General features: G+C 43.1%; 1 protein-coding gene across 1 annotated transcript; it reads left to right on the forward strand.

Moving 5' to 3' along the window:
* The first annotated feature begins 1,134 nt into the window (after positions 1-1,134).
* Positions 1,135-19,228, forward strand: tspan17 (tetraspanin 17). Its single transcript, XM_047585214.1, has 8 exons — positions 1,135-1,896; positions 8,530-8,580; positions 10,835-10,981; positions 11,688-11,858; positions 12,357-12,482; positions 12,785-12,832; positions 14,359-14,475; positions 14,769-19,228. Exons 1-8 carry the CDS (start codon positions 1,810-1,812, stop codon positions 14,832-14,834), a joined length of 813 nt encoding a protein of 270 aa, XP_047441170.1. The 5' UTR covers positions 1,135-1,809; the 3' UTR covers positions 14,835-19,228.
* Positions 19,229-19,830: the final 602 nt, after the last annotated feature.

Below are 19,830 nucleotides of genomic sequence, written 5' to 3' on the forward strand. Positions count from 1 at the left end.
AACAAGACAAGGGTGTGTGAGAAAACGTTAAAAGGGAACTCACTTCCTGTGGATGGAGAGATTAACAACTTGGTCTGTAAATAACAGTGTTGTTGGGCATGTTGCTTTTGAAAAGTAATTATTTATAGTTACTAGTTACTTCTCCCAAAAAGTAACTGTGTTGGTAACATTGATGACTGAATTACTCCACTATAAAAAAAACTAGTTACCAGGGAAAGTATTGCGTTAAAAGTTAAGAACGCACCAGTGGGGTGGGATTTTTTTTTCTGACATAATTCTCCACATTAAAAATTGGAAAACATTTCTTCCTCTTTCTTACCTGTACGAAGATTTTATCCTAAGTTGTTGCTGTAGAGGTAGTTTTGTAAAATAGTTTTTTACTAAATACTTCAAATCTCCATTCTCCATCACTGTACTTGCCAAGTTTGCTAAAGAAACTTGCTGATCTCGCGTTATTTCATTCAGTAGTTGATGGTGGCGATATTATGTTTTGATTGGCTGATGCTAAAGAGTGGGCGTGGCTTCATTGGACCAGTTAATCACAGGTGAGCACTGTCATGACAGCACCCTCACTTGATTGGTTGATCATTCTTTTTTTTCTCTGCTTAGCCTCCTTGTGGACAATAGTGTCTCTTGTAATGTACAATAGTGTACTCTTTCGCTACGTAACATTTAGAGGGGTGCTGTTTTACACTTCGTAAAATGCTCAATAATTAGAGAAGAGAAATAAGGAAGAGATGACTACGGAAGACCTAAGCGGTCATGCGTTCACACAGGTTATTTCCTCCGTTTTCCCGTGATAACGAGTTAATTTCCCCTGTTTTATCGATATCTCTAGTTATTTATTTCATTATCTCGAGAATCAAGAGAGTTAACGTTTTGTTTTCATTAGTCTATTATTATTGTTATTCTTAAATGTTAAGGGCAGGTCACGTGTGACAGAAATAATATTTATGAATACATGACCTCAGGGCTTCTTATTGCAACAGAGAAGAAATGCCGAAAGTGTTATTCGGAAACTTGAGTTTATTTTAACGCCGTTATTCCGATCACTGGTAAATGATGAATGAATTAAAACACACGGTCCCTTAATTCATCATGAATTCGGTTATAAACTCTGGTTTATGCTGCACCTGTGGACCAATTCATCTCAAGCACGGCGCTTATTTGCTGTGCTTCAAGCCGGAACAGTGAAAAAAAAATAAAAAAATAATTAAATAAATAAAAATGTATACATTTCTGACGTCTCTGCATCTTCTACATCTTCTGTACCTCAGGTGAAACGCTTCGCGGAGACGCGAGAGGCCGCTCTTGAGGTGAAAAGGGCGAAAGCCAGAAGCGCAGTGGTTTTCCTCTGTGACAGCAGGGGCTTGTTTTACAGCACAAAACAACAAGGATGAAGACTCCTGGCGAAGATGCAGCGACGGGGATAATATCAGGGAGGTTTAGCTGAAAGGCCACCAGCTTCGTCTCGATCACCGCCGACGGCAACTTGAACATCGAGGAAGCCGCAGATGAACGCGTGTGCCTTAGTTCAGAGCCCCTGGATTTGTTGTTGTTAGCCTCTTAATGCTAACTAAAGAAGTTGCGAGCTAGCTGGCCTAGCGAGCTAATGCTTGAAACTAGGAAGGGACAACTACCCGGGTTTGTTTGTTTCGACTCACTGGATGTTGTCCGGCGAGTAAAGTCGTTTTGTTTTGTTTAGCTAATGGAGCCAGTTCCAGGAGTGTAGCTTTTGGTTGAGCTTTTCAAGTACAAACCCGAGTAGTTTCCCCAGCTTCCCAGTTAGCCGCCACTATCCCTGGAAGAATGAGCAGAAAACATCATCATTTTAAAGGGGCCGAAGTCAGCTGCTGCGTCAAATACTTCTTATTTGGATTCAACATCATCTTCTGGGTAAGTGAATACTTTTGCTGTACAGTCTGCTTGCGATTATCCTAAGTAAAAAATAGCGCCAGTGTTGATATTTAGGTGAAGTTAGCTCAACGTGTCCGTGTTGGTAACAGTTAAATAACGTGTAAATGTGTCCTCACTGTTTTATGTAAGTCAGTCCATAAAATAAGAAAACTCAACCTTAATTTGTTTAATTTACTATGTGTTGATATTACTATGTGTCCATAATGTGTCCATAATGGTGCTTGTTATTTTTTATTAAATTAACAAACCTTTATTTGATTTGAGGTGCAAGACATTGCTCATTATCTTGAAATGAGCCCAAGTGGTTCACAATTTTACAATTAGTTTAATAATTATTTCCCTTCTACTTCCCTCTCTTTTGGCATGCCTGTACTTCAGTCAGGTTTTCTTACATTTACTTGTCACATGGCAGCTAAAGGTGTTATTGTTGTTTATCAGTGACAGGTAAGACACTTTAAATAAAAGTGTGGGGAGTCTTTGATGCTGATTTGACTTTGTGTTTCCCCCCTCTGACACGATTCTTAATGCTGAGTTTGAAAGAAAAAAAAAATGGCATGCGTATTGTTCGAGCAGTGGCAAGCGATCGCACGTCTCCTTTACTACAACCCCCCCCCCCCCTCCCCCTACGTCTACGTCCCTCCTCAGTCTGAAAAGTTCCACTGTTCAGCCACCCTCGCCCTCCCTTCCTCACCCGTCTGCATCTCGCCTCCGTGCGGCTGGTGCACTATAATGTCTGAGGGCGAAGGAATGGTGCGTTTGTGAGCCCCGCAGGGTCTTCCCACACACAGTTGGGAGGGAAAAGGCCACACGGCCTGAATGCCACCCAGCCCAACTCTTTTCAAGCGGCCCTTTTCACTCCCTCCACGTCTATAGTGCTCGGGCTCTGCGGGGCACCATTGTTTCCCTTCACTCACACGCCCACGGACGCACAAAGAGTGATGGTGAGAACAAAGACTGGAGTGGGGGCGACCGGGTGCGATTCTGTGTTTTCTCCCGTCATATGCTTGTTCTCTCGGACTTAGCCAGGTACTTTGGATCCACATTCAGCTTGATCTCTTTTCCCATTCCTCCACCTTTCATCACCACTTCCTCATTCCTCAGCCTTCAAAACACAGGTGATGACACCATCCCTCTGTCATGTTGATAAATGGAGGTAACATTAACCCAGAAGCATGCCGCTCGCCGTTCAGTTAAAGACAGGGGTGCAATTAATTTGTGCAGTTTGCGTCACAAATGTTTTGTAATTCAGTCGGAGGTAACAATATATCAGGAAATATTGAGTCATCGCGCTATACTGTTGCGTCTGACTCATATTTATTATGTTCTCGTGAATGTTTGACACCCAGGCCCGAGCTAACAGCCCTGTGTCTGAGCTGTGAAACTGGGGAACAAGTTCCAGCTCGCTGGCTGTTTCCGTTAATAATCACTAGAAGATGTTCTGCTCTCGTCTCCGCGCTGTGGTACTGGATTTGACAGACAAGCCAGCGCATTGCTGAAATAGAGAGGGATGGGGTTTATTCTCCACAAATCAACCCATTTGTCTTTCCCATAGTGATCTTGTCAGGCTTGAAAATGCTGCCTAAATTGAGACAAAATGCCTGTAAGGCCATAAATATTGTGAGCAAAATAGAGCAATACAACCCAGTGTTTTTTTTTTTTTTTTTCTGTGTGAATTCTTCCAGTTCCTGAGCTTGCTGTTGACAACCAGACATTCTCACCCAAGAACAACGCACTTTCTCTCGTCCCCAGAATAGACACATTCCTCACATCCACTTAATTAATCACATTTTCTGCCTGAGCTGCTGAAATGTTTGGGAGCTCTGCCTGCTGTAATTAAAAGCTTGTTAAGCTGTAACCAAGTTGCTGAGTTGGTTGGATGCAGGCAGAGTGTTATTAGCCAGCTACAGCGCTAAGTGTCTGTTCACATTTGGCCCCAAGTCAACGTCGGGTGGGAAACACATCACAGGTGAATGGCTGTAAAGAACAAAGTGTGAATGCAGCCATTATGTACACACCACTCTAGTCTCAGTTACTGGTGGTCAGGTGTTCTTGTGAGTACACTGTGCAGCATACGAGTCTAAAACTGAAGGAAATCATAGCGAGTGTTTTGTCGTTTGTTTATGTATGTATGTCCTCGGCTTTTGGAGTATGATCTGAGAAGAGGAGACATTTAAATATATGCCATCTAAGCCCCGGGAAACCAAAATGCACAGTTATGTCCGGACGATTAAAGGTTTGAAAACGAGAAATAATCAGCAGCTTAACTATAAACGTTTCAGTGACACCATAAATTCTGAAGCGCAGTTTACGTCTGTATCGGAGGCAGGGTGCAGATTACAGCTATTTTCCACTGCTGTGTGTTTAGCAGCGTTCACCTCTTCCCACAGATAAGACCCAATGTAAATAGGGAGGCAGAGTTCATTCACAGATGGAGCCGGTCTGTTTCGTAGCCTGCACGAAAATATCTTTGAACAAGACGTAACCTTTTAATTTTATGTGTTCAGACTGTCCTAGTCTGATGTAGTCGTCAGTGGCTTGCTTTTGATATTAATCAACACGCTGACTCTGTAGTATAATGTGGAGACGATGCTTGCTACGCTTCCTTCTTGTTGAGTCGGACAACTTTAACAAGTTACCGGGCCAGTTGGCAGTGCAGTTAATATCATCAGATCAGTAGATGTTCAGACAGTTACATTTCACTGAATCAAACCAGTGCATTTGTTTGGATGGCGTGTTTCCGTCCAGCGATCCAGGAAGCAGGGAGCTTGATTTGTCTGGTAGTTAGTTGAGGTTAATGGGATCAGCCCTGGCTTAGGGAGTTTTTCTTCTCAAGTGTTGATAATCTCTCTGTTCACATGGCGAAGGAAACCCTCTCTCTGGGACACACGGATCGTATAGCAGCCCTTGACAGGAAAGCTTGATTTGAATAACACGGAAGATACAAGGACACAAAGCACATGGATTAGACCGGCTGAAATTACGTAACAGTGAAGGAGTTAAAACAGTATTTTAGAAACAAAGAAGAGAAATTAAGTGTTAACTGAACCAGAACAAACAAAACAGGGAAGACTGCGCTCTTCTCTTTTTTTTCATTGTTTAATTGTTGTGAGTTACAAGTAGATCAAACTTGACATCTTATTTTTAATTTTCACGTTCTCTCACATCATTTACCGCTCAGTGAAGAGAACTGACCGTCTGGAGGACGTTTTCCCGCAGAGTGGTATCGGTAGTGTTGTTTGACTGCCACAGGCTGACCTGAATTTGACTCTGGTTGCCCGCATTACACTGTGGGAAAAGTTAGATGAAAAGAAACTAATTCAAGTACTGTACAAAGGCGAGTTGAGTCCTGTATCAGAGCCTTCATTCATTCATTCATTCGACTTCACTAGAACCCAAACTTTATTGTCCCGTGTAGCAAGTTTGATTTGCAGATAGGGCTTCAAAAACACCGCTTACGCAACATCAAATAAATGTTGTGTTATGTTTGTACACTAACAGACGCTTCGCTTCGGGGTTTATGGTAATGGCTTCGATTAGCAGAATTTTTTTTGTTTTTTTTTTGGTTTTCACTAAGAAGGATTGCCATTATTATGTGTGTCCCTCTCCTTCCCTTATTCATCTGATATACTTCACACCTTGTATTGCTCTGTCCAAGTACGAGCAGTTTCGACTTTGATATCATTTAGAGGAGTATTTAATATTTGTCAAAACCTTTTTTTCCCCATTACACGTTCACAGGCTCCTCATACACGACAAACAGGCGACGATATCACCACCCGGCCTTTAGGGGCTGTACCTGCTGATTAGATGAAGCAGTTTTGAAGTTTATCGCCAGCTGTCTCAATATTTACTTTGTGATAACTGTGACTGTGTCAAAGGAAGCAACTAATAAAAGTTGACTCAGTTTGATTATATAGTTATAGCTAGGTCAGCTCTAAAGACTACGGCAGCAACGTGAGCCACCGAATGCAAAAAAACGCGATCAAGCCTCAAGTCTCTGTGGGAATATCGTTGTGCCTTGAGCAAATCCAAGGTTTAGCATTGCTAGGGCACGTTACTAGACAGAAAATAGGTGTATTGCTAAGCAGCCAAGAATGTGCAATTTCTTAACTGGGAAGTCGTCTGGATGAGCTGTTCTGGAAAGCGCTCCAAGCTCAATTTGGCCTGTCTCCCACGGACATATCATAAACGGGCCCCGCTCATGTATTACTTAATTGTTTTTGAGTTTTTTTTTCTCTCTGTCCTTTTCGTAAGTAAAATCTCTGAGACTGAGAACGGCAGAAATATTGGCAGACGTCGTCAGCCAGTGACTTCCAGGAATGCATTCTGTTACGCTCGATGCTGCGTTCGAGGTCTTCCCAAACTGTGGGTCGGGGAAATACAACTCAACGTGGGTTGAAGTATTCACGAACAGAAATAATAACACAATTGACCAAGTAACAAAGAGACTCTGGGTCTGGGTGATGTTCGATATTTTTTTTTTTTTTTTTTTTTTTTTTTTAAGCACGAGAGTGAAGAGGCCGTTTTCTTCCTGCTGTATTGGTTGGTTCACAGCAGAGAAGAAACAGGGAAGATGGGGAAAAGACAAGAGTTGTATCCAAGCTGAATTCATTGTTTGAGCATTCACTGAAAAATAGCTGTTATTCTTTTCAAGTACCAGTTTTTCAAAGCAGTTCACCTCAGGAAACACATGATGAACACATGTAGGTATATCCAAACACTGTCTGCAGTAGTTTTAGAAAATACAAACTGCTACATTGGTGTCCATATATATAACTTTTCTTACTTTTCTTTTGGTAATGCTACACATACAGAAAGGCGTCACCTCCTCTCTCACAGAGACGACACATAATGGCAGCGTTTTATTTCTGATTTTAGAAATCCTCTGAGTGTTGGTTTCACTCCATTTTGTTGAACTTTTGTGCACAGCTTCCCGGTATCAACCTCATCTCGAAACTCTGAGGGCTGCGTGTTAATGCAACATTCTTTCTGGTCTTTGTGAGATTGCTGTGTTGCGTTTGGAAAGGAGGCACACGTTCAGCTTAGCCCTCAGGTTCTCCCAAGGACAAATATTCATAAGCTTCGTCTTTAGAAAGTTACAGACCCTGAATCAGAAATGAGCAAGTCGCAACCAGTTATATAAAACATACATGCATATATAATACATAGGTACATTCATGTAGTGCTTGTTGCAGTTTTATTTTTGTTCTTGAACATATCTCTGTGACAGTGCGTCAAGTCAAGAATCTGTTAGAACAGGCTAGAAAAGTACCAAGTACATTTTTATTCAGATATTGGTTTTGTTAAAAATGAAAGTGACTCGTTAACATCCGTAAATTGGAACAGTAACAAAAGTCTTAAAAGAGCTTCTCCAACAATTAATATTTCAATTATCGTTAATAAAATATTCATGGGTAATTACCAATAACATTAGCCTCATCTTTGATTCAGAACGGGCACATTGTTAATTGTCTTGAGAACGTCTTGGTGTAGATGTTCTCACTTGCTGATGTGAACTGAGATTTGTTTCCTTTGTTTGCTCGTTGTTTGTATAGTAACATGGATTATTTATGAGTCGGAGGCTAAATGCCGGGAATACTCCCATCATTTCAGTCTAATCTCTCTGCCTGCCTACCTTGACTTTTTATCTGGTCACTTTCCAGTCAAAACCACCACACCCCTCTTCCCAATCGCTTATGTAACCACCAGGCTAATGCTGCTGTTGTTTGAGATTGTCTGTGTGTGTGTATGCACTAACAGGTTGCCATGGGTTTACCTGCTTCCCCCGATTTAATCAGCTTCCTGACGATATGATTTACCACAATTTCAATGGTGCTATTATTTATTTTTCAGGCTCTGCCATTAGAGTTAAGTTCATTACCTTTCTAAATCTCGTATGAATGACACTTTGTGGCAGCTAAAGCGCTTGATTTGACAACAAAATTACAAGGCAACAAATTGGGGATTTATTCCGACACGCAGACTGATTTGCGTAATCGCGAATTGTTGCGTTTGTCTCATTTTATGTCTTCACCGGGGGCCGCCTCGTAGTGCGACTGCTCTAACGGTCACCGGATGCTCTTCTTGGCATGTTTTTTTGGCATTCAGCCTCCGCTCTTCCGTTGCTGGAGGCCAATACCGGAGGGATTTTCCTTAACTCCCGATGTATCAGATCCTCCATCCTCTTAATCTGCCCAGTGCGGTGTCTCTAACCTGCTGTAACCTGCAGATGTGATTGTGCACAGCAAGTTAAAAAGACACGTAGCTTCTCTCCGTCGGTGGCGGTCCCTGCAGGAGCGCACGACTGTCTGCTGTTTTAGAAGAATACCGGTTATTTCGCATGAGAGATTGCTGTACTGACTTGCTTCTCACGTGCGTGCTGTCTTTGAAGCCGTGCTGTGATGTCACGGGTTATCGTGAATCAGTTTAACAAAATTAGAAATCAGGGACACGCCATTGTAAACCATCAACCGAAACAGTCCAGACAGAAGAACGGTTTAAACTTCTGTTGTTTTACAGCTGCGCACACATCTCGCCGTCAGCAATTTGAACATGTCTGAGTGCTGTTGCTCGTCATCTCACAGAAAACCCTACTTGTGCTTTGTTTTACAGTTACTAGGAGCAGCATTCTTGGGTATTGGCTTGTGGGCATGGGCGGAGAAGGTATGTATAAACACATGCAAAGACAAACACACACTGTTGGTGTACAACAGGATTGCCTCGAGAGCATAGCTAAGATTCTACCCGCCGTTCCAGCCATAATCAGCCCGAAAGGAGGACACGCAGGAGAGAGTTGAGGTGTAAACAGAGCTTTTGAGATAAGTGGTGTGGAAAAACAGAAGCACCATTCCTGTAACACTTCTTAGCACTTACCAGATAATGGTCACGGTAAACACATCTTGGTCGTCACAGGATATGAGTTATGCGGCTGCAGCTCCAGCGCGATGCGTAACTCAGTTTTGTGGAGCCAGTTTCCAGCGAAAGGTCACTTTGTTTTTCCCCCAAAAGGTGAATTGATGTTGCACACGGCTGTGGCTACGAGTAAGGAGCCGTAAGGCCACAAAATGACACACTGGTTTGACTCACAGTCATTTGGAAGTGAATACCTTGTGTTGAATGATGCACCCTGTCACAAGATTAATTGGAGCTCATATTTGCGTGGAAACCGGCTGCTGTTTATTGTCCACACCGGAGAGGCTGCGAAGGGTTCGGCGTTGTCGCCGACCTCTCGTGTGCAGTGAATCATGGCAACAGTAGTCAAAACGCCTTCCAATTGAGTTAACAATCAATTTGTTCGTTAATTAGCAAGAAATTGTACCAGTCGGCTCGGCGAATGTAGCACCAGTGTGGAAGCATGTACTGATTAGTAACGTCTGGTCATGAACTCTGGGCAAATAGGCCTGCTCTGGAGCACCTTTGTGAAACGGCGTGAATAATTTAAAGGGATTAGAGCGAATGATGAATAGCGGGTTGCTGGAAAGGCGAGTTAATGGTGAGTTTGAGTCTCACTGACTAAGATGATTAGTTTCAAGCCCGCTGCGCGCAGTCAGACTGCATTATTGTTTCGTGGCCTTATGCTAAAATTCAAATGAGGGCAGTTTATTCTGCACCGTTCTGCCACAAAAATAAGAGAAAGCAGCGCTGCCGCCGTCCCACGGTCTTCTCCTTGCTCAGCGCAGGGAGAGATTAACGTAAGCAGTATGGGATTTCGGCTTCAGCTGCAAGTGTTTGACATGTGCACTATATGTGTCAAGCAAACAAGATGTCAAAACGGAGAGTAGGACAACTCCTGTGGGTTTTTCTTTTTTTTTTTCTTTCAAGGCGAGTGAGAGGTATAGGAAAAAAAAAAAAACAGAACAAATATTTGAACAAGCTTCTGTGCAGTTCATACAAACTGTACCTTGTAGTGTGTGAACGTTTACTGATCCCCGTGTGTGGCGTCAACAACATAAACCGAGGTCTCCCTCGTGCCTCCTAAACTGTTGTGAGTCATCAGGGGATGGGCTCGGGCCTTCTGGGGGTGTCCTGCGGTGTCTGGAAACAGAGTGTTGTTAGTGGTGGGTGTTTGGGTCCTGTGGGTTGAGGGGAGGGGCCTCTGTGGATCATCCTCCAGATACTTGATCAGTTTGAAATGCGAGGTCAACACCTTGTGCTGTTTTTTAATGTTTTTAAGTGTCATTGCTATGGGGTGGGGGGGGGTCTGGTCTGGTCTCTGTGGGTGGTTCACATCAAAGCAACATCCGCACGAATACCAGGTTCAGAATTTTCCCAGCAGAACATCATATTGTCACGGGATGGTCGATGTTGTTTGAAAAATGGACCGTGACCTCAGATGAAGTTTCCGTCATCGTATGTCACGTTGCACACGAGAGACCGACAGGAAAACACGTTGGTCATGCTACGGCTCTGGGACTACAAGGCCGGATGTACAGAGGAGTGATATGATAGATGTCTGTTTGAAAAGGGTTTCAAAGGGCCCCCAACTAGATGTGGAACGCTCCCGTAAAAGTGACTTGTTTTATCGGCTCAGCAGAAAATTGCCAAAGAGTGAAACTGCTTTGTACATAATTTGATTCAAAAAAAATAAAATAAATCCTTCGGGGCTTTGTTATTATATTTAGACAAGAACAGGCTACCAGTCTAATGAAATAACTGTACTGCAGTTTAATAGATTTTTCTGCTGTGTGTCTGCATCTCTGAGCAGGGCAAGGCCAGCTGGCCTCTTGGCTGTGACATTAGTTACATTCTCCCATTTTCTCTTTGACACATCACAAGCCTCTTTCAAGGTTAGCCGGGAGTTTTTTGTAGAGCGAAGCAAATGCTGGAAACCTCGCAAGAGAAATGGCACGGACTGATGTCGAAAGCATTATCGTCAGAATTTTAACCGTTCTTTTGTCTCTTCCTTCCCGTCCCTCAGGGCGTGCTGTCCAACCTGTCGTCCATCACAGATCTCGGAGGCTTCGACCCCGTGTGGCTCTTCATCGTCGTAGGAGGGGTCATGTTCATCCTGGGCTTCGCCGGCTGCATCGGGGCGCTCAGAGAGAACACCGTCCTGCTTAAATTTGTAAGCCCGGCTCCTGACACCCATTTTTAAACACTTCACACCCCCTTAGATCTGCAGTTCGCACCATGGCCGAGGCTGTCTGCGTAGCAGGTGTTACTTTGACTCACCCGCTCCAAATGGTTGCATGGCATAAATATATAATCGCCAGATGAATTCCCAGTTCGCCAGAAAGCGATGATCAGAAAACGAGCGCCTCAGCATCCAGTAAAGCGTTTTTTTTCCCTACGTCGAGCTATCCTGTCTTCTCTGTAGCCGCAGCCACCGCCATTCGGGTTTGGTCTGTATAGATAACATGTGACTGACAGAGACGAGTTTGTCTTGTTGCCGGCTGCAATTCTGAGTAGCTATTAACTCTGGCCGACGTCCATTAGCAGCAGTAAGTCAGGCGTCGGACTGAGGAGCTAATGTGGCTTTTGTGCATTTATCATTAGCCTCGTTTCCTCTTACATTTACTGTAAAGGGATGATATAATGGCACCTGTGGGACTGTGATTTTATTTTTTCCTCGCACACGTTTACTTAGCAAAAGGACCTACAAGCACTCCGGATGCAAAGTACATGAAAGCCGTCCTTTTATTTCTTTTAATAACACAGAAAAAAAAAGTTGAGCGTTTTCTTGGGTGCGCCCAGATTCTCAGCGCCGAAGTGACAGGAGATGTATTGTCTTCTGTTTGTGTGTTTACTCTCGTGCGTCGTGTACTTTCCAGTTTTCTGTGTTCCTGGGTTTGATCTTCTTTCTGGAGCTTACTGCGGGGATCCTCGCCTTCGTCTTTAAGGACTGGATCAAAGACCAGCTCAACTTTTTCATCAACAATAACGTCAAGGCCTACCGCGATGACATCGACTTGCAGAATCTCATCGACTTTGCCCAGGAATATGTGAGTCTTCGGTTATTTACTGAAACACTTCGAACCGGCCTCCTTTAACATTTCATGTCTCCCGGCTGCAAGACATCACTCCCTTCTTTGGATGCACTGTTGTTTAAATGAATGTATGAAGTGGCGTTGAGTCAGCCCGGTTCTGGGCAGATAGAAAAATGAGTCATCGCTGTGGAGGAAATCTCGTGATTAATGCGGATCTCATTTCCTATAAATGATTATTCAATTGCATCAATGAATATGTTCGGATAATTGGCCCCTGTGTGTAAACTCTGAGCTCTGTCGTGACGTCCTCTAAAGGCGATTAGATCCACCGCTGTCTCACCAGCTGAGTCTCGCTATCGGTAGTCGCTACCCGTCACAGTAATCCGCCCAACCGCCCAAGCTGACCTGAGCCAGGATCTAAAGAGCTGCTTAAAGACCAGAGAAGAAGAAGTAAATCCATCTGTTAGCCAGTGTCGACTGCTTAATCTTGACCTGTTGTTGCTGCCGTCTCAGTGGTCGTGCTGCGGCGCACATGGGCCCGAGGACTGGAACATGAACATCTACTTCAACTGCACTGACAAGAATCCAAGTAGGGAGCGCTGTGGAGTCCCCTTCTCCTGCTGTGTCAAAGACCCTGCAGTGAGTCACCCGTTAACAAAACTAATGACTGTGCATAATCATATGTCTTCATTTGGATTAGGAAGTCATGCTGTGGGTGTTGAGGTCACAGAATTGTATTGTATTGTAACAAATAATGACAGTGCTATTATAAGAATCACTATAGCCAATAGTTTTCCATTGTTATTTCTCTTCCACTGTGAAGTGTATATATATACTTGAAGCGACTTTCTAAAGTAGTAATCTGTTTCTATAAATGATTTTGTCCTAGTCATAGAAGTAGGTATTAAATTCTGACAAAGACTGTCTGCTCTGTGTTGCAGGAGGACGTCATCAACACGCAGTGCGGTTATGATGTTCGGCTTAAAGGGGTTAGTGTCTCTTCCACTTGTGTAGCTTTCTAGATGCCTCTGTAACCCAAACCCTGTGTTTTTTAGTCTTTTTTTGTCACGTATTTAAATGTTGATGGTGAAATTAACATTATTTCATAGTCTGTAGTTTAAGAAGTATAGTACTTAGCCGGTTTTCATGCAGAGGTGTGTTTTAAAACGAAGCAATGCCGCCGAGTGGAGCCGCTTCTGAGGGCGATTGATTGACAACCTGCAAACCTGCCTGATTGATGGAAGCAGTCTTAAGTTGTTGAGGGTGGAGCGGCAATCAGCAAAACATTGATTGATATTTGAAATGCCAATCAAACACAGGCGCTTGGCTGGCGTTCTCGATCAGAGCCGCTGAATGCCGTGCATACCTACAAACAGACAGCGCGGGAGACGCACGGAGAGAACGTATGGGGTTAAATCGCACGCAGACTTCGCTGCGTGCCTCTTGCCTTAATAACAGATTGTTCTTCTAACGGGGATAATTAGGCTCCAGTTATAGCCTAGAGAGCAGCCTTACTACACTCTGTAATTGGCGACTCAGTGGGTTATGCCAGTCCATTCCTATTCCCTCTGTGTGTGGGTGTGGTGGTTACAACTCGCTGCACTGCAGTCAGAAAGATTGCTGTTGCTAGGCGAACTGCAGTACAGTGAACCACCTGCCACAGAGTTGGTATGAATTCATTTTTTTTTTTTTTTTTTTTTTTTCCTGTGTGCTCTTGTGCTAATGCCCCGGCTGTTGAGATTTTGCCCAAACTATCAGTGATGTGCAGTAAGTTCCTGTGTAGCTTGTTGGTGGAGTGCAGGGTGGGAAAGAGGAAGAGCAGGAGACATGAGGAGAGCAGAAACACAACAAAGACAGAGGGCTGAAATAGCTTCAGAGGAAGTTCACAGCAAGAACAACATAGTGTTTCCTGCTATTTTATTGGCTGCGAGGGGCTTGCTTTATCTCTCATTGGTTGAAAGCTATCTTTCAGGTTTTGTGAGAGAACAAAGGGCTTGCCTGCTTGACTTGTCTTGAAGAGCAACAAAGAAAGCATTGTAGAGACACCCAATCCCACCCTGTTTTAGTGTGTGTGTGTGTGTGTGTGTGTGTGTGTGTGTAAAAGACACCTTCTTACTTATTTCTCTGAATAAGTCACGTACATCGTCGGCTCAAACTGACAACACAAACAACCATCTGTCCGGTAACAGGAAACAGCTTCTGCCTGTTTGTTCAGTCCAGACAGCGTCCTTCGGTGGAAGTGAATATTCTGTGCCGTGATATTCTCCGTATCCCGTTGTAATTCGTGCCAAATGCTCAGACTTTGTGCCTTCTACAAAGCTTACAGAGTCATTTCCAAAATGTAATCTGCGTGTTTATTTGTCCGGCGTTAGTCATAGATCAGAGTTCAGATGACTGTGTAAATGAAGCAAAAGGCTAATGCCCTCTTAGAGAGCTGGACACTGGATGTAGTTTAAAATGTGTTCTGTCTGTGCAGGTTTTAATGTGCCTCTAATCTGTTTTTGTTTTTGAAAAGAATCTGGACCTGCAGAAATACATCTACACCAAGGGCTGCGTGGGACAGTTTGAGAAGTGGCTTCAGGACAACCTGATCATTGTAGCAGGAATCTTTGTTGGAATTGCACTTTTACAGGTAAGGAGTTGCCTTTTGGAGATTAATCCCCTTGCAAACACTCTCAAGAGGGAAGCTGCTGTATCTGAAATGAGGTGTGCACTAAAAAACAACAAAAAAAAAAAAAACAGCATGTCTGGGTTCTGATGTCGGGCCATCACTGCCATCTAGTGGTGAGAATTTACAGCATCAATCAAACCTCGCATTACAGCAGTTTCTTTGAGCAACATCATCTCAGTGATCTTTCTGTTACCATAACAACCTAACATCCTCTGTGGCGTTTTTTTTGTTTGTTTTTCTTTTGTTTTTCCTAGATTTTTGGTATCTGTCTCGCTCAAAATCTGGTGAGTGATGTCAAAGCTGTCAAAGCCAACTGGTGACATGAGAAGTGAAGCGGGGCAGCCCCACCCCGCAGTCCCTGCCCGGTCTACACAGCACACACAAGAGGAGAGCCAACGACTATGTCTTCTTTGCCACAGAGCTAAGCAGCACATACACACCCTCTCACATTTACGAACAAACCCGAACGTTCCTGTTTATCAGCGACAATGGTGCAACGGGAACAGGAAATATTCCACACAAACAAAACTGTCAAAACTTTGTTTACCACTCAGGTGGGATTTTAACCTGAACATACCGAGGACAGTCCTGCCTTTTTCAGAGATAGATTGTTCTTCTTTAATTTTTTTTATTTTTTATTTTTTTTTTCTATTTCCTCAGATTTTTGTTCTTTGGACAAATGTATTTATGGCACGTTGTTGCACAAGGACTCCTGACAAGTGGGAGATTGGAAGCCATGAATGGAAATAAGAGGCAACAAAGGAAAAGTGACAATAAATCTTCTTTATTTTTAGGTCAAACATCGTATTGTCACAGAGCCTTTGTCCCTCTCCTCTTAAAAAACAAAAAAAAAAAACAGTCTGTTTGTAACGTGCTTATCCCCACTTCCTGCTCCAGAGGAAGGTGGGCGGCTGGCCGGCCGGCTACTAAACATATGGATTCCTCTGCATATCGTTTTCTTTTTTTTCTTTTCTTCCTTCCCTTTTGTGACCTTTAATGACCACTGAAAAAGCAAAAAAAAACAAAAACAAAAAAGGACTCTGAACACTGGCTGGTCATGTCTGCAACTTCAAGTCATTTCAGGAGTCTAATTTTAAAGTGCCATTACTTTCCAGTGATATTTTCTCGTCTCCTCCTCGCTCTCTACATGGAATTTCTGCACCCTGCCCCTCCCAATACCTCAGGGCCTGGCTGAAAATATATGATTTCTGCTACCGGTTAAAAGCTTGTCTATTTTTTTTTTTTCTTTCCATCGATGTCTGTTGAATTTAAATAGAATAACTTGACAGTGACAGTTCCTCCAAAGTTGCCCTGTGGTGATTGTATTATCTGTGATTGACTGAAGGATGTTGTATTGTGTTACGCGCAATTGCCTGGTGGGGTTACGATTGTAGACCTCTAATGCGGAGAGAAGGGGTTTGCTGATAGAGATTGTTTATCTCCGGGCATCCCTCAGGCACATGGGATCGCTGGTTTGGGGCCTTTTTTACTTGACATGTGTTACCATATTTGTCTTATATTTTGTCCTCTTGCATGAGAACATTTTTACTCTTGTTAAAGACGTCCTTCGTTCATTCTTTTCTCTTTTTTTCTCCTTCCTTTCCTGTCGTCCTGTCGACGCATATATTCGTGGTTTATTCTTAGACTTCGCCAGGCTAACGATTTTCCTCTAACACATCAGCCAGCTGCGAAACATCTTGTTGATGATGTTAGCAGTCCCGAAGGAGACCAAACGCTGTCCGCTGGCCACTGGCTAACTGCAGAGCATTCCTAAATAGCCAAAATGTGAATTTACTGTCCCATTATGTGCCAGTTGAACTGAAAAATCAAACGCAAACGTCACAGTATCGCTTTTACCTTTTGTCTTTAGTTCGGGGGCCGCGTTTTAAATAGAATAGTAAATACACGCTGTTACGTTTATATTAGCAGAAGTCTCGATATAACATGAATGCTGCTTCATCTTCGACTAGGTATTTGATGTGATGTACAATAATGGAGCTAACACAGAAGTCTCGCCGAGTTTAAAAAAAAAAAAAAAAATCTGCCGTGTTTTTACTGTTTCTAGGCCGAGAAAATATTCAGATTACGTGTTTATTCTGTAAGTGTGCGCTTTGTACTCGGCTTTAGTTGCTCCCCGGTTTTCATCATAACAACTGTCAGCTCTCATTAGGAGTTGCCCTCGAAGCTTTTCATCTTGTAGTGAATGATAAAACTGGGTACACTTGACCACACACAAATCCCCGCTACACAAACAAAGCGATGTTTTGAGCAGCGGCAGCAGCGCGCACACCGTGAAAGATGTGTAGCATTAATATTCTGCGAGGCAGTGCACCAAAACCTTCCCCTTCTCCGCCGAGTCTCTCTGTTCATTCAGCAGCGGCTCCTTATGATCCGTCTGTTGTGCTTACATGTCACATGTTGCTTTCGCCCCCACACGCTCCCCTCTTCAAAACTCCTCCTCGTCGGTGCGCACCTGTTTCAGAGCCTGGCATTTTGATGTATTTTTAAACTCTGGGCTCTTTTTTTTTGGGGGGGGGGGACAACAACAGCCATTTGAATTTTAGATGTCGCGCATGCACGACTTGGGAGGAGAGAAACCGAGCCCGTTCATGTGGGTGTGTTTCCGTCAGAGAGGTTCATTTGTCTCAGCACTTTAGGTGTAATCAATGAGCGAGAGCCGGCGTAATGTGAGAAAAAAAACGGCTTCCTTTAGATTGCATACGGAATCATTTGCAGGAGAACGCGCAACTTACAGTTGTTGTGAATTCTCACCCAAGGTTGAAACATTTGCCGGAGGCGACATGATGATTTTTTTTTTTTTTTTATCCTTTTCATCTGAGTGGGAGTGTGTGGGCTTCCTTGATTTCACAAACTGTTGTAAATCAATCAGTCCCACTCGACTCTGGAACGTCTGGATGAAACCAACCAGGATTTTCTTTTCTTTTTTTTCTCCCCCCTCCTCACCTTTCAAGTTTAATCTCTTGACATGTGGGTTGAAGCAGATAATTTGTGATTAATTAGCAAATGACAGATTTAAATAGTCTTTGAAGTGTTTTTCGTTTTTTTTTTTTTAAAAAAAAACTCCTAATTAGAAGCATTTCCCTGGGCTCTTGAACACACCTTTCCTCTCTAAAAAAAAAAAAAAGACAACATCACGTCTTACGCGTGCTCAGAGATTCTTGGGTTTTAAATGAGGAAATGGAGGGCAGCCCCCTCATGAGTGACGCTGAAGTCGGATGGAGGCCGCGAGTGTCGGTGGACTACAGAGCCACGGCTCTAAAACAAAAAGCACTCTCTCTGCTGCCAACGCTGCCTGTGGATGGATGTGCCAATAATCAGACAGTCACCTTGATAATAAGCATAATAATGCCATCATTATTTGGAGTAGCAGCCGGGCGGGACTTTATTGTGCACACATCACAGAGGTGACCCTACTCGAATATGTTTGTTTTGACCGCTTTGTTCAAATTTTGCTTTTGTGTTCCTTTAATGTAGGGGAAAGAAACGAGAGGGAGAGAGAGAGAGTACGCTAATTACCCCCAGTCCTTTATCATAATGGCCTTGCTTCATGAAACACCTTCTTAATTTCTCTGCTTTCCCCCGTGGGCACTTAAATCATTCCCCAGGAGGAGCCTTATGCATACATCATGAATGTACACGTCTCCCTCGGCATGGACCTACGGCTCCGCGTTCATTTTGAAAATTCCCTTTACCCTTATGCAGTGCAATGCACAACACTAAATGCATTTTTAGGAATGTGAATACAGAGTTGTATTTAGTGTTGTTGTAGATGTTATTCAGGTTTTTTCTTCTAAGTGGGTTTTTTTCGCGAGCATGAACACAGACAAGCATTCCATTTCTTCTGTTTTCCTGACGTGTGTGCGGACCTGAGTGGACGTTTATTATGCAGTCACTCAAGACATTTCACCAGAAGCGAACGTATTTCTTTTTAATACCCGTAAATGTGGACGATTTCTAAATATCTTTAAAACACAGGTGTACAGGTTCTGAATAATCCATTATTGATAACGTATTTTTGAATGATGCAATGTCTCCTTCTCGCATATTATACAGACTTGGCTCTCGCCGACCGATAATCTATCCTCTGAGCCTTTTTCTTAAGCTTTTAAAACAGATAATTGTGTTTCTGTTTTTTTTCGTTTTTCCTTTTTTTTTTTTTTTTCTTACAAAGGCGAGCAGCACATCAGACATTTCACATGTCTTACCTCATCGTGTACAGGTGCTGGCCACATCAGAGCACAGACGCAGCATAAATCGACTTGTTCCTGAGCATATTAATAGCAATACCACTTGTCAGTGCTGACGTTTCCATACCAGGCTGTGACAACTGAAACGGGGCACGCGCCTGAGCATTTTCCTTCCTCGAGAGGTTTCACGGATTTGCTCGCTGTCGAAGGATATTTACAGAGCTGATGATCAGCACAGAAACCCACAGAAACCACTATGAACATCTCTCCGTACAGAAGGGATGCCAACATGGTTTCGCCCTAACTTAAGTGTTACATTGTCACCGTTGCAGCAGAATACAACAAGCAGAAACTGTGTCATCCATCTATCTCGTCTTTACATATATCTGCCTGCTCTGAGGGTTGAAAATGTTGTAAATGAAAAATGTGGGACATGGTCTGTTACACTGTATATTCTGTTAAAACATGCCTCTTTCATATAATAAAGCATTAATGATGACAAGCTTGATCTCTCTCCTTTTTGAACTCGTGCAATCACAAGCGCCAGATTTCTGTTTCATACTTCTGCTTCTCTGCGGACATATTGTACTTTTTTTTTTATTACTGTTCACTATATTCATGGAAATGCTTGGTGCTTAGTTGCTGATCGTTTTGCAGACTAGGATTTGAATACTGCATGTGAAAGCATCTCTAAAGATAATGTAGTTTTAACAAATGTATAATAATCTGAGAATATCTGAATAGATACTTTTTAAAGATATATTTTGTTGTGTATTTACACTGGGAATAGGCACCAGCCTCTGTGACCCTCCAGAGGACAAGCGGTTGCAGAAAATAAATGCATCAATGGATATTTACACTGCGGTGTTGCCAGAGATCTAAAAATTGACTCCATTCCTCTCAAGGAAACGGCTGTCAGAAGCTAAAGGATGAACGCTACTCTATTTATTCCATGGAAGTTGTTCTTTAAGGTTTTATGCCATCACAAAGGACTGTAATTTATAATATTAGGGATGATTTAGCCAATAGAGGGAGACAAACGGTGACGGAGAGCTCACACACGCTGCTGCTGTGACTCCCATCTATTAAGCCTGTGGGACTGGAGGGA

Source organism: Mugil cephalus, chromosome 5, assembly GCF_022458985.1.
Source record: "Mugil cephalus isolate CIBA_MC_2020 chromosome 5, CIBA_Mcephalus_1.1, whole genome shotgun sequence".
NCBI lineage: Eukaryota > Metazoa > Chordata > Actinopteri > Mugiliformes > Mugilidae > Mugil > Mugil cephalus.

Coding starts and splice junctions, on each gene's coding strand:
- tspan17 (XM_047585214.1), top strand. CDS start 1,810: ATGAGCAGAAAACATCATCATTTTAAAGGGGCCGAAGTCAGCTGCTGC. Junction 8,581..10,834: donor TGTGGGCATGGGCGGAGAAG/GTATGTATAAAC, acceptor CCCGTCCCTCAG/GGCGTGCTGTCCAACCTGTC. Junction 14,476..14,768: donor TTGGAATTGCACTTTTACAG/GTAAGGAGTTGC, acceptor TGTTTTTCCTAG/ATTTTTGGTATCTGTCTCGC.